The sequence below is a fragment of the Chenopodium album genome, chromosome 16 (genome assembly GCF_948465745.1).
Source record: "Chenopodium album chromosome 16, dcCheAlbu1.1, whole genome shotgun sequence".
Taxonomy (NCBI): domain Eukaryota; kingdom Viridiplantae; phylum Streptophyta; class Magnoliopsida; order Caryophyllales; family Amaranthaceae; genus Chenopodium; species Chenopodium album.
Genome location: NC_137849.1, coordinates 41,441,631 through 41,454,301, shown reverse-complemented (window position 1 = coordinate 41,454,301; position 12,671 = coordinate 41,441,631). Strand labels below are relative to the sequence as shown.

Here is a 12,671-nt window from a genome sequence, read left to right as displayed (position 1 = left end):
GAACTCAAAAGACATGGCCTCAAGATGTTAATATTCCAAAAACAACCCCATATTAATCTATGAACATATGTCAAAAGATGCCATTGAGATCGGACAATTACCAATCCCAGAGATTGATTTATCACTACTCGAATAAACGGGGCCGGGAAGGAGGGGTAGAAGCAGAGTAACAACTGAAGAAAGCAGAAGTGAAAGGCATACAAACAAAGGCTGAAAGTAGGATTGCAGGAGGAAGTATGGAGGCAAAACAGAAAAGAAAAGAAAGATAATTTATGAGAGTTAAACCAAACGAGTAACGGGCGTAGAAATGAAGCAACCAAACACGAAAGAGCAAATGTGCTCTTTCCCTAAATTCAGTAGTAGTTGAATACTTGATTTACTCAAACCCCTTCAGTTTTTATTTATTATTTAGGCCTTACTAGTTAATATTACCTCAGGTTGTATGTCCACACCCAAATCCTTGGTTCAATGGTTCACTCCTCGAACCCCCCTAACGAGCATAAAAATAGCCATGGTTCAGTTGTACAATAGCTAGAAACTATTTCTTTACCTCATCACCCCGTTTGAATAACGCCTCGATCCACTTACTCCCCAAAAAAACTAAAAGAAACGACTAAACTCAAAGCCTAGAAAAAAGAAGGAATAAAGTTGAAGTATCTTTACTTAGCAAATGAAATGAAGAGCAACAAAAACCGTGACCTGAAATTAAAATTAAGGGATAAATAGCAAGTAGTAGTAAAAATTAGTACTAGGAATAATATTAAGATGAAAGAAGATAAAGCTAGAGATGAGGCAAAAGAAAGGAGAAGATGACAGATGTTAATGAGAACAAAATAAAACCCAGCACCATGTTTGGTTTGCATGCTAAACACGTTTGATTCTACTTGGAGGTGTTTGATTCATTGATGATAAGAAAATTTGATGATAATGTACTATTAGATGAGCATGATATCATATGATCTCACCTTCCCTCATTAATACTACTACTAGTATTACCTTAACAACTTGGGTTGTACACAAATTAAGGCATATCATATCCCTTCCCCAAAAATATTTAATTTTACTTCCTAGTACTTCTTTCGTTTTAAGACTAGACTTATCATGACATGGGATACCCCCTTCATAACAATTGTGTGATCGATATTAATTTACAACGATAATAATACACTAAATACCGTGTTCTAGCTAGGGCTACGATTTCTCCATGACAATTCGAGTTTCTTTAGTAATCTCGACTAGTTTATCTATATGAATTGAACAAAAATAGCTAAAAGCTAGAAGAATTCGAAAATGATGATGATAATAGTAGTGTAACACCAAAGGAAATTAAAGCCCAACAAATAATTGTAAATAACAAGAGAAATGGAGAATGAGCAATTGCTCAATAATGTCAAATATGATATTAATAAAAATTTAAGAATAATCAACTCAATCTCAAAATTCCTCATCCTAAAAGCTAGCAGCAGCAGCATGAAGAAGCTAAGTACATCATCATCAACGTCCTAAAGAGAGAAAAACATGAGAAAGAGAGAGTTTAATTAAAACCCTAAAATTAAAAACCTCTAAATTACTAACCACAATGACACAACCAACAAAACACAAGAATAATAATAATAATAATAATAATAATAATAATAATAATAATAATAATAATAATAATAATACTAAAAATAGAAATTATTAATTAATAGCTAATAATAGTAGTAGTAGTAATTTAACTAGCTTAGCTTAGTTTTAGTACGAGTAAAATTTATACTCTATACTTTACTTATTTTGAATTAATAATAGTTTTAGGTAATGATATGATAAGATGATATAATTTTAGGGCTTTTTACCAAGAGTATGCTTGTTATTATGCATCCAAACTTTGAGCACTTGACGCTTAACTTGAACTTCAGCACAGAATTGATGTACAGCAGCTTCATCATGTTTTTGAATTCTCCAACCCAATTTCTCAGCAAATGCAAGCATCTTATCCTTTTGTTCTTGACTAAATTTTGTTCTGTGTCTTTTTTTCGGTACCATCATCATTGCACTTCCTCCACCTCCACTACCGCTTTCCCGCCTCCCCTCGCCTCCGCTGCTACTCGGGTGGGACATATCATCCCCCATGTCCCCACTGTGTGTCCCACCCGATGTTGACGGTAGCACAGCGAGGGGCCGGTAGTGGTGGTGATACCCGGACCCCGGAGGCGGCGGGGTCCGGTAATATCCCGAGAATTGCGGGTACATTGTACCCGCAGGTGGTGGGGGTGCCACCGCAGGGGACGGGCCCGTGTTCGGCGATGTTATATTATCGCCGCTGATGTCGGTCTCCTTGCGGTGGAAATTACGGTGGCAGTTGCAGGCTGCGCACTTCAGCGCGTCTAGAGTGCCTTCCTCGCCTGCCGCCATGAACTCACCGCAGCCGTCTACGGCGTGGCCACCGATGTTAACAGCGTGGTTCTTTAAGCATTCTCTGTACCTTACAACGACGGATCTTCTCTCTCCTCCACCTCCACTCGCTGAGCTAACTCGGGATCGACTCGGTGCAGAATTACCACCACTACCCCCAATTGGGTCGTAACTCGGTGGGACTACTACAGCTGCAGTTGGGGGTGGTATGGTAATTTCCTCTTCGTCTTCTTCTTCCTCCTCTTGCTCTTCATCGTGCTCATCTTCGAACTCCATCTCTTTTTTTTTTTTTTACCTAGTAAAAAAAAATAAATAAATAAAAAAAAGGGGAAAAAGGTTGTTCTAAATTCCTAAATTAATTGCACAGAAGATCTGGGTTTTGGGAGTTGATGATGATGGAATTTGGTCGGAGAGAGAAAATAAAAAAGGTTTTGGGTTGTTTTTTTTTTTTTTTTTTACCCTCTATTTTTTTTTTTTTTTTTTTTTTTTTTTTAAATTAAGTAAAATAAAATACAGAAAGTTGAACAAAGCTATTTAGAGGAGAGAGAAAGAAAAAGAGGGGTTTAATCTTAAAAAAGAGAGAGAAGGGGGTTTAAGTGAGGGTAGGAAGAAGATAAGAGAGGATTGGGAGAAGAGATGAGTGTTTGAAAGAGAGAGGAAGAGAGAGAATGAGAGTGTGGACATCAATTACCCGATCTGCTGCCAAATTTTTTTTAAAATAAAAAAGGAAAGTACGTCCTACTTTCATTTCACATACCCCCTTCATTTTGCTTTTCAGTTCTCTCTAATTTCTAATTTTCTCCACCCATTTATAATTTTTACTCGATTACTCCGTTTTCTATCCCAATTCGGAGTTACAGAGTTTCACTTATCATCTGTTTCAGAGTAGCGGTTATACTTTTACAAATTTTAAAGTACACTATAATAGTTACAATTTATAACAAATAAAGATGACATTGAGTCTAATCATGATATGAAATTGTGCATAATGAACCTTTGGCAATGTTTTTATTATTGAAAAACATGGCGGGACATAACATGACTCAACACGATATACACATGGATCATCTTTGATATAACTAGTCTTTTGTTGTTGGAATATTGTGTGGTGTGTAGACGTGTAGTGCTAATCCTCTATTTCGAAGTAATGGTTACACTTTCTAATTTTCACTCAAAATTATTCGCCTTTCTATCCCAACTCAGAGTTATAAAGTTTTGCCTTTGATCTGTTTCAAAGTAATGGTTACACTTTTACAAGTTTTAAAGTAATAGTTGCACTTTACAATAGGTAAAATTGGAGTTGAGTCTGATCATGGTGTAAAATTAAGCATGATGAACCAGATCTGCGCAATGTTTTATGATTGGAAAAGCATGGCGGGGTACAACATGGCTCAACACAACATGCACATGGGTCATCTTTGATATAACAAGCCATTTATTATTAGCATTATGTCGTGTGGTGTGTGGTGCGTGGTGCCAACTCTCTGACGTTGTCAATAGACTTGTTATCTTAAGAACTTTAATAACAGGTTTATTTTATACGATATATATAACCGTCCCAAATTTTTTTAAAAAAAGGAGCAAAAAGAAACAAGAGATATAGCAACATTGATATAAATCACTTAGCTTTATCAAATTTTCCCTTGGTTATTAAGTTATGTTAGCATCTTCTATGAAAAAACAAAAAAAAAAAAAATGTAAAAGGTATTAGTATGAGTGAATGGGTGTAAGATATAACTTAATTTTATATAAAAATCAGAGACAAGAAAACCTTACTAAGAAGAGAATGTTCATATTTTTGTAAAGCATCCAAAATGAAAGAGGGAGTAATATGATAGTGTTGTCTCAACAACTTAGTCAATTGCCCCCTTTTCCCTTACATGTGTGTATTGCTAATCAACACTCATTTGTCTAATAATATATGCCTCTATGCCATTTTTATGTTTTTTAATTTGTGGTATTCAACACGTCCTTATTATAAATATTTTATCTTGAATCTTTTTTGTTTTTTAACTATAAATGTATGCCCATTATAAACAATGGATATGGAAGAGTCGCTATACTATTGAATTCCAATTTCCATGTAGTGGTTGTAACAAGTCTTCATAATGCTTTGGATTAGCCAATGTACTATGTGTACGTATTGGATGAAATGGTGTATTTCATTCTCTTGATTTTTATTTATTCTAAAGTTTAACTGAACTAGAATGAACTTATTCAAATTATGGATTAAATCTGGATAATCTCATATAACCCCTAATTTATATAAATTTATTATTCTCAAATTAAACGAAAATAAGATGAACTAAACATGTTTTCATCAATGACCGCCGATGAATTTCAAACTTACATATCATTATTGCATAAATTACCCTTGTTAGATCAACTAATTTGTCACATGCATAATTAATAATCTCATTGATTTACAAAGTTATTCTTGGTTCTTATTGCATAGTTTTCACTTTGCATATCTAAGTATTAATATTTTAAAACAACGCATTATATATTTACAAGTGGATTATGTTTATGAAAGATAACACTCAGAAACTCATCAATTACCGCATTTGTTCGTTTTTAGTGTACTACCCAAAATTTCCTATTCTCCAATAGAAAATATCAAGTTGAAGTTGTACATTAAGTTATTTTTTTTATTCTACTTTAAGAAATGAAAGGGACATATAGCGTGGGCAATGTACCAATATGTATGATCAAGTAACAAATTAAAAGACTTTATCTTTGATGATATTTTCATGGCCCTCCTAAAAAGGTTTGTAGAATTAAGTTTTCATATAACCATACTAATTTAGAGGCGCCAAAATCCAAAAATTCAACTTTCTTAGGATTAGGTTATTTGTGCCTCTTAATTAGGATGATATACTCACCAATTACACTAATATATTGAGAAATTGTCTGTAAGAATATTTATAATGCCTACCATTTTTTTTTTCTTTTTTACTATTTCTATATATATGATACTTATAACGTGTCACATTTATTATATTTGGTCCAACTACATCTCATTTGTGATTTGACCATACATTAATTTTTATCATTGTACGATTTGTATCACAATATACCTTAAGATTTCATAGATATGATTAGTGGTTGTTTGGTTCAATATTTAATTCAAAATACCATATCCTATGTGATATTTCTAGCTCATGAATTCCTAGTTTATAGAAATAGTTTTTAAGTCAATGGTTAATTAAATTTGACCATTTAAATAAAATATGGTGGATTATTTAGGGGAGAACTTTGTGAACTAGCTCCTTCCCGAAATGTTGTATTTACGTCAGATACATATGAATAAGCTCCAAGTGTATCAGATAGAGGAATTCAATTAATTATTTTATTTGATTAATACAAATATGCGCATATATATATATAAATTTCAACAAAATTCTTTCTATGTAACGGAATTTTTGGAATTAAAATATTGCCAAATTCATACAGTTGTAAAAAGATCAGGTTTTTAGCATTTTCTATTTTCACACATTACCAGGTTTTTAGCATTTCTAAGCTTGATCAAAGTCAATTATTACAAACAATTGAAAGACACAAATCAGTGTTCAGTTTCTGCCAACGTGATTTTTTAATTCGTCATAAATAAATGATTTTTTAAATTTTATTTTAATAATAAAAAATAAATAAATAAAAAAAAGTCACCGTAAATGTTTGCTATGTGGAGACACACTAAAATTGAATTGGTAGTTACAAACAAACTTTAATTTTTTGGAAAAAGATATTACACCGATTTACTTAAAAATAGAAATAATTGACAATAAATATTTATTTATAATACCGATTTATTCGTAAATTGTCGATAAATTCCCAATTTAATACTCCCTCCATCCCCGAAACAACGATCCTTTTGGGTTGATTTCGCAGCTATTAAGAAATTTAAATAAGAAGAAGTAAAAATATATTGAAAAGTAAATTTACATGGGGTTTATAAAAACTTAGAGAGAAAAAGTATTAAAAATAAATGAAAAAACAAAATTTTATGTTGGGAAGCTAATTTTGCACAAATATTGTTGCAAATTGGTGGGTATTTTAATACAAATTGATCGATCATTTTGGAATAAAATTAGGCTAAAAGGATCAAACTTTTAGGGACAGAGGGAGTACTATAAAAGGAAGTATATTAAGGGCCTATTCTCATACGATTATTTTCAGTTCAGTTCAATTCAGCTCTAATAAGTTCGGTTCAGTTCATCTCTAATAAGTTCAGTTCAGTTCAGCTTTAATAAGTTCATTCAGTTCAGTTCAGTTCAGTTCTAATAAGTTCAGTTCATTTTAGTCAATAAGAATAGACCCTAAATGCTTATATGCAGCCCTTAGCCCTTAGGGGCGCTGCATATAGCATTATGAAATCCTTCGTCAAGGTCCATGTTAAATCTAATTTGCTATCTTCCATGAATAATTGAAAATAAAAGTGGGACATTATTTTAAGACCTAATTATCTCAATTAGTAGGTTGATTCATTTACATGTAATAACATGTCATTTTTCTTAGACAAGCCAGACGAGAAAGATATGTATCATGAACAAGAACTTCATTCATTCGAGATGGGAAACATATCTATAAGGGTTATTATATCACAAAGTTGACCATCATCCTATTAAAATCCAACTAAAAAATCCGACATAGATACATGTGCATAATGTGACAAGTTTTTATTATGTACATATAGTCTTATTTGACTCTAATAATACTCCGTATAAAATATACAATTCACAAGATAATTAAAAGTGAGTTTAATAAGGAGGTAGAGGGAAACAAAACGAACAATTTTCTTACACGTTGAATATGAAATGTATGAAATTTACATGGTAAAGAAATGAACAATAATTTAGGGTGAGAAAATCATAGTCCAAAATCGACAAGGCAAATCTAAGTATATCATTATACATGTGCATAGTTAGTAATTGTTATGATGAGATAAGCTTAACAAAAAATGAACAACTTGGTTTGGAGAAATTCTTTGCAAGTCACCACTTATTATTACACATGCACATGCATTTACCGGCAGCTTACTAGTTGCTTCGCTTCTCATTTTCATGTTTATTTGTGTGTTATTGTTCATGTGTGTCCTACTGTCCCTTCAACAATTTTTGGTCCTTTTTCTTTCTTCATTAATAATGGGCACTTTAAGAAAAGTTTTGTAGGATAAACATGCAATTAAATTAGTTATACCCATTATTAATGAGCTATAGTTTATTAATAGCATGCCATAAAATTGAATTTCTTGTCTTGTGTTATTAAGAAAGTTATTGCATGACAATCATCCTAATTAAGTAATACAAGTACACAAATTTCTTAGAGGACGGAATGGAGTGGCAATTTGGGTCAATGCTGGGGTTATTGCATGGGGCAATTTCAGGTTATGTAAAACATATAGTGTTAAATTTAATCAGAGTACAAGATATAATAATTGAGTCAAAGTGAGTTGAATTCGAACATTATGATATACAATGCACGTTAGCAAGGCAAGTTTGAATCTCACCAACTACATTTGTTTGGGATTAGGGAGGATTCCTTTACCTCTTCCTTTTACTCTCAAGTGCTGACCTACGGAGTTGGGTTGATTAAACCTGCATTTTGTGAAAGATGTTGATTCAGTAGGATCTTCATCTTACCTTTTAAAAAAATGGATTAATAAAAGTATCAACATTGGTCAAATTCACTCCACCAGACTTGTCTTATTATTTGACCAAAATCTATTCCAAGATATAACAAATGAAGAGAAATAAAAGACATCAAAGTGTGAATTTAATACTACTAGTGTTGATGTGCTCCATACAACCCCTTCTCTCAATCAAATAGACAAAAAGTACTATATTATGGTAAAATCGATGACAATATACTAATGTACATGTGGAAATTGTGTGACAATTATTGACAACAATGCTAAGTTTTTGGGGATCGGAGGAAGATCTTACAAGTTACTCGTACAACGCACCCATCTTATCAAGAGTCTTCATCCTCAGTGATATGTGAGTATTTTACTCAAGTATTTATATATCCACAATAATTTCTATTTTACTCAAGTATTTAAAATTCTAATCAATATTATACTTTAAATACTCACTGCATCTTTTAATAACAAGAATTTTGTATGCATGACATGTGATGCAACATTTTCCTTTATGACCCCATCCATTTCCCCCTTTTTATACAAAAAATTTAACACATACTCTATTTTGATCATTATCTTTCCTTCAATCTTTTATGTGGCCTTTCCCAACTACTTACTCTTTCCCTCTCCAAGTATATGAATCAATGAATGTGCTTTATAAAAATCAAGCACATAATTTTTTTCTTTCAAACTTCTCAAAAGTTTGAAAAATGTTTAGAGGCTGATTGCTTCACCAATAATCATATCATGTGCATTTTGAACGCTGACCTTCAAATTCCTTGCATATGTATCTTAAGCCCAAATTACTCTTTATACTTTTTTTTTTTTACTTGCAACATTTCTTGTTTTCACATTTGTCAATACATAATATCAACCGTTTATATATTTAATTATAAATTTATAAAAATTTGATTTTATTTAAGTAGAAATAGAGACGACTCTAACAAAATTCATATTACTCTTTATTTAAATAATGATCATGAAATATAACTGAAATAATTGATTATGTACGTGACAATGTTTTTTTTAAAATGTTGCAAGTACAAATATAATTCAAGCTAGACGGGCTTTGGCAAAATCAAATAGGCCTATTTCAAGCTAAAGATTTGATGAGTCTGGTTAAGCCGAGCGTGCCTAAGTTCAAACCAAAAAAATTGTGCCCAAATCAACTAATTCGGGTATTTAGAAAAAAAAAAAAAAAAAAAACCTTTTTATGCCATTTTAAATTTGGGTTAGGCCAAACTCATAGCTATAATCTAAAATTGAAAATTCTAAAACAATAAAAAAGATATATGATCACCACTAAAATATAAGTAGACCTAGAAAATGATGAACATTTACAAATTTATTTACTCATTAAGTTCTTTTATCCAATCTTAAAAGATTTATACAGAAAATTAACAATTGTGACATATGAATATCTACGAGTCACTATAAGCATTAAATGTACTAATTTCTTATATGGATACTATTGATTAAGAGATAGAAATTACATTTCAATTGGGGTTACTAATGCTTGATTATTCGATAAAGTACCCTTTAACATCTTATCTACAAGCTTCTTTTAAATTATATATATATATATATATATATATATATATATATATATATATATATATATATATATATATATATATATATATATATAACTACCGTTATCTACGTTACTACGTACCATACTATTTTTCATCAATTTGATTGCATGAAATAGGCCAGGTCAAATCCATTTGATATCTAGTTCACTGTTGTAAATTGCAACTTATACTTATCTTTTCGTTGATTTACTCATTTGATATGCTAACAATTTATTATTTCGGTCTTAATTGTAATTTTTGTCCTTATCTAAGATACAACCGATTGTGTATAAAAACTTATTCCTTCTACTCGTACTAACCAAAGAGTAGTCGGGGATGTAAATGATCAGTTACCTAGTTATATTAATTTAAATCTTATAACCCCTTTAAATCTTATAACCCCTTTAACATATTTGATAATTTTCCACAATTTTGATAATAAGTACGGAGTAGTACTTGGGAAGGAAATATAAACACGAATTATAAACCTGTTTTTTTTAGGGGTCATAATCATGAGGAGCATAAAATATAATAATGCTGATAATTAGTGAAATACGGTAATATAATACGGAGTAATGTTGAGAAGTGATAGTTAATTCCACCGCTGAAATTACAAACAGATTCACATGATAATTCTCCCATCAATCACATGTTATTAATTAAGATAGGACAAAAACTCTGCTTTAGTCATACTCAGCTCCCATAAGATAAGATCATGGCACACTTTTAAGTGCATGCACACCTCCTACTCTCAAATCACAATCTATTCAATGGGAGATTAACCTCTTAATTCATTGCAAAATTTGTCACCACATACCATCAATTGGTAAATGGCTTTTTTTATTTTTTATTTTTATTTTTATTTATTTATTATATATTTTTTTTAATAATCAAAATCATCATTTTATCTTATACAACTGCGTGTAAGATACACCTAAATGAGTAATAATTATTACCCCCGGTCCCATAATATAGTTCTTATTTGTGTTTTTTCACGGTATTTAAGAAATAGGGGGAAATAGTGGATGAAATACATTAATAAAAGTAAAAAGTATCATCATAGATAAAAGTTAGAGAGAGAAAGTGAAAAAAAAAGTAAAAAGCATGTGTAAAATTAAAGGTTAATTTAGAAAGTATAATGAATAAAATTAAAAAGTGAGGGTATAATGGTCTTTACATACCATCCAAAAATAAAAACAGAAACAACATTTTGAATATCCAAAATAAGAAAACATGAATTATATTATGGGACGAATAAAGTATACGTAAATAAATATAAAAATAAAAAATAAAAACCTTGTAAAAAAAAATCACATGTATATAAGAATCACTCCCCACATTAAAAGTATAAATTTGCTCAATTACCTAATTGATAAACTTTGCACAATTTTATATACGAGTATATATAAATGTCACTTATACGGGCATGTTCTGATTTATTGAACTGAACTAAATTGAACTGATTGAAGCTGAACTGAACTGAACTGAATATTTTATGAGAGAAGAAAATTAGGAACTGAATTGCCTGTACTGAACTGAGCTAATTGGAGCTAAAGTGAACTGAACTGAATTGAAATTAAGCTGAAGAGAACAGACCCGTAGTACTTGTATATTATAACTGTTTGTGTCATTACACAAACCATATGAAATTTATAATAATATATATAGGGAATTCATGTAGAACCAAAAAATGACATAAAATGTACAACTAGAGATCGATTATAGAAAAACAAGAAGACAAACTTCGTGCATGCATGTATATATAGATGAATTCATTTGAAGGCAGCAAAGAAACAATTGTGAGCTAAGGACAACATAAGCACAAACAAATTGGTCCCAAATACAGTGAACTTCCTATTTTAATATTTTGGGAGGTAAACTAAACTGTGAAACAACTGAGGCCCATCATCCAAACAATTCAAGTAAACTGGCAAATAAATCATACTCCCTTTTTTTCTTCTTTTTTTTTTTTAAAATATATATATATATATATATATATATATATATATATATATATATATATATATATCAATCAATCAATCAATCAATCAAAGCCTTAATCCCAAAAGTGGGGTCGGCTAACATGAACCAAATTTGATTATTCCGTGTAGTCATCAACATAAATCTTTCTCCTCCATCCCTTACGATCCAAAACTTCATCCTCACGTAAATCCATGCACTTCATATCCTTCCTCACTCCTTCCAACCAAGTCATCTTTGGTCTCCCTCTTCCTCGTTTATATATATATATATATATATGTATAATAAGCCCTTCACTTGTCGGAATTTATGATGACTTACTCTGCCAAAGAAGTATATTTTTTCTTCTTTTTAATGCTTTTTATTCATCTTATTTCCTTTTTTATTGGATGTTGATTGTATATATATAATAAATAAATAAATATGTTTTGAAATATTATTTTGAGAAACAATAATAACAAAACAATTGTGTTTCCATATCTAATCCCTAGTAATTTTCAATGAAATAACACACAACAAACATTAAAATCATTAGCTACCAGTCTACGACATAAGTAGTAGACAGTCAGGGGATAATATGTACTGTAAGTTATAAAATATAAAGGAAAAAAAAACAACAACAAAATAAAACATGTATCTTCCTGAATAAGGATTTGTTCTCTTCACTTGAAACAAGTAAATCTGATTTGAATTTTTTAAGGTCTGATCTGATCTGATCTGATCTAGTTTGATCTGATTTAACAATTTGACTAAATTTTGACCGCATTTTAATACTAATCTATAAAGAAAAAAACATTATCAAAACGGATCTTGTTAGATTCGTCTCATCATGAACTTTTTAAATATTCAATTTTTAATACGCAATTAACGATATTTAACGATAAGTAAATGATAATCAAAAGTTCTGATTTGATCTGAATTTATCAAGAAATAAGTAATAATTATCTAAAAATAAGTTGAAGATAACAAGTCCTAAAAGTGGCAATTAATCTAGTTGACTAACCCTAACACAAATTTTTGGCCCATGGCAATATACCTAGGCTAAGGGCCTGTTCACATTTATTGAAATGAGTTGAACTGAACTG

General features: G+C 30.7%; 1 protein-coding gene across 1 annotated transcript; it reads right to left on the bottom strand.

Moving 5' to 3' along the window:
- Positions 1 to 1,303: 1,303 nt before the first annotated feature.
- Positions 1,304 to 3,070, bottom strand: LOC145586533 (zinc-finger homeodomain protein 2-like). The gene is made up of 2 exons (XM_081643391.1): positions 1,836 to 3,070; positions 1,304 to 1,502 (listed from the first exon to the last, which is right to left on the bottom strand). The coding sequence occupies exons 1-2, from the start codon at positions 2,668 to 2,670 to the stop codon at positions 1,495 to 1,497; spliced, it is 843 nt and encodes a 280-aa protein (XP_081499517.1). The 5' UTR covers positions 2,671 to 3,070; the 3' UTR covers positions 1,304 to 1,494.
- Between the last annotated feature and the right edge of the window lie 9,601 nt (positions 3,071 to 12,671).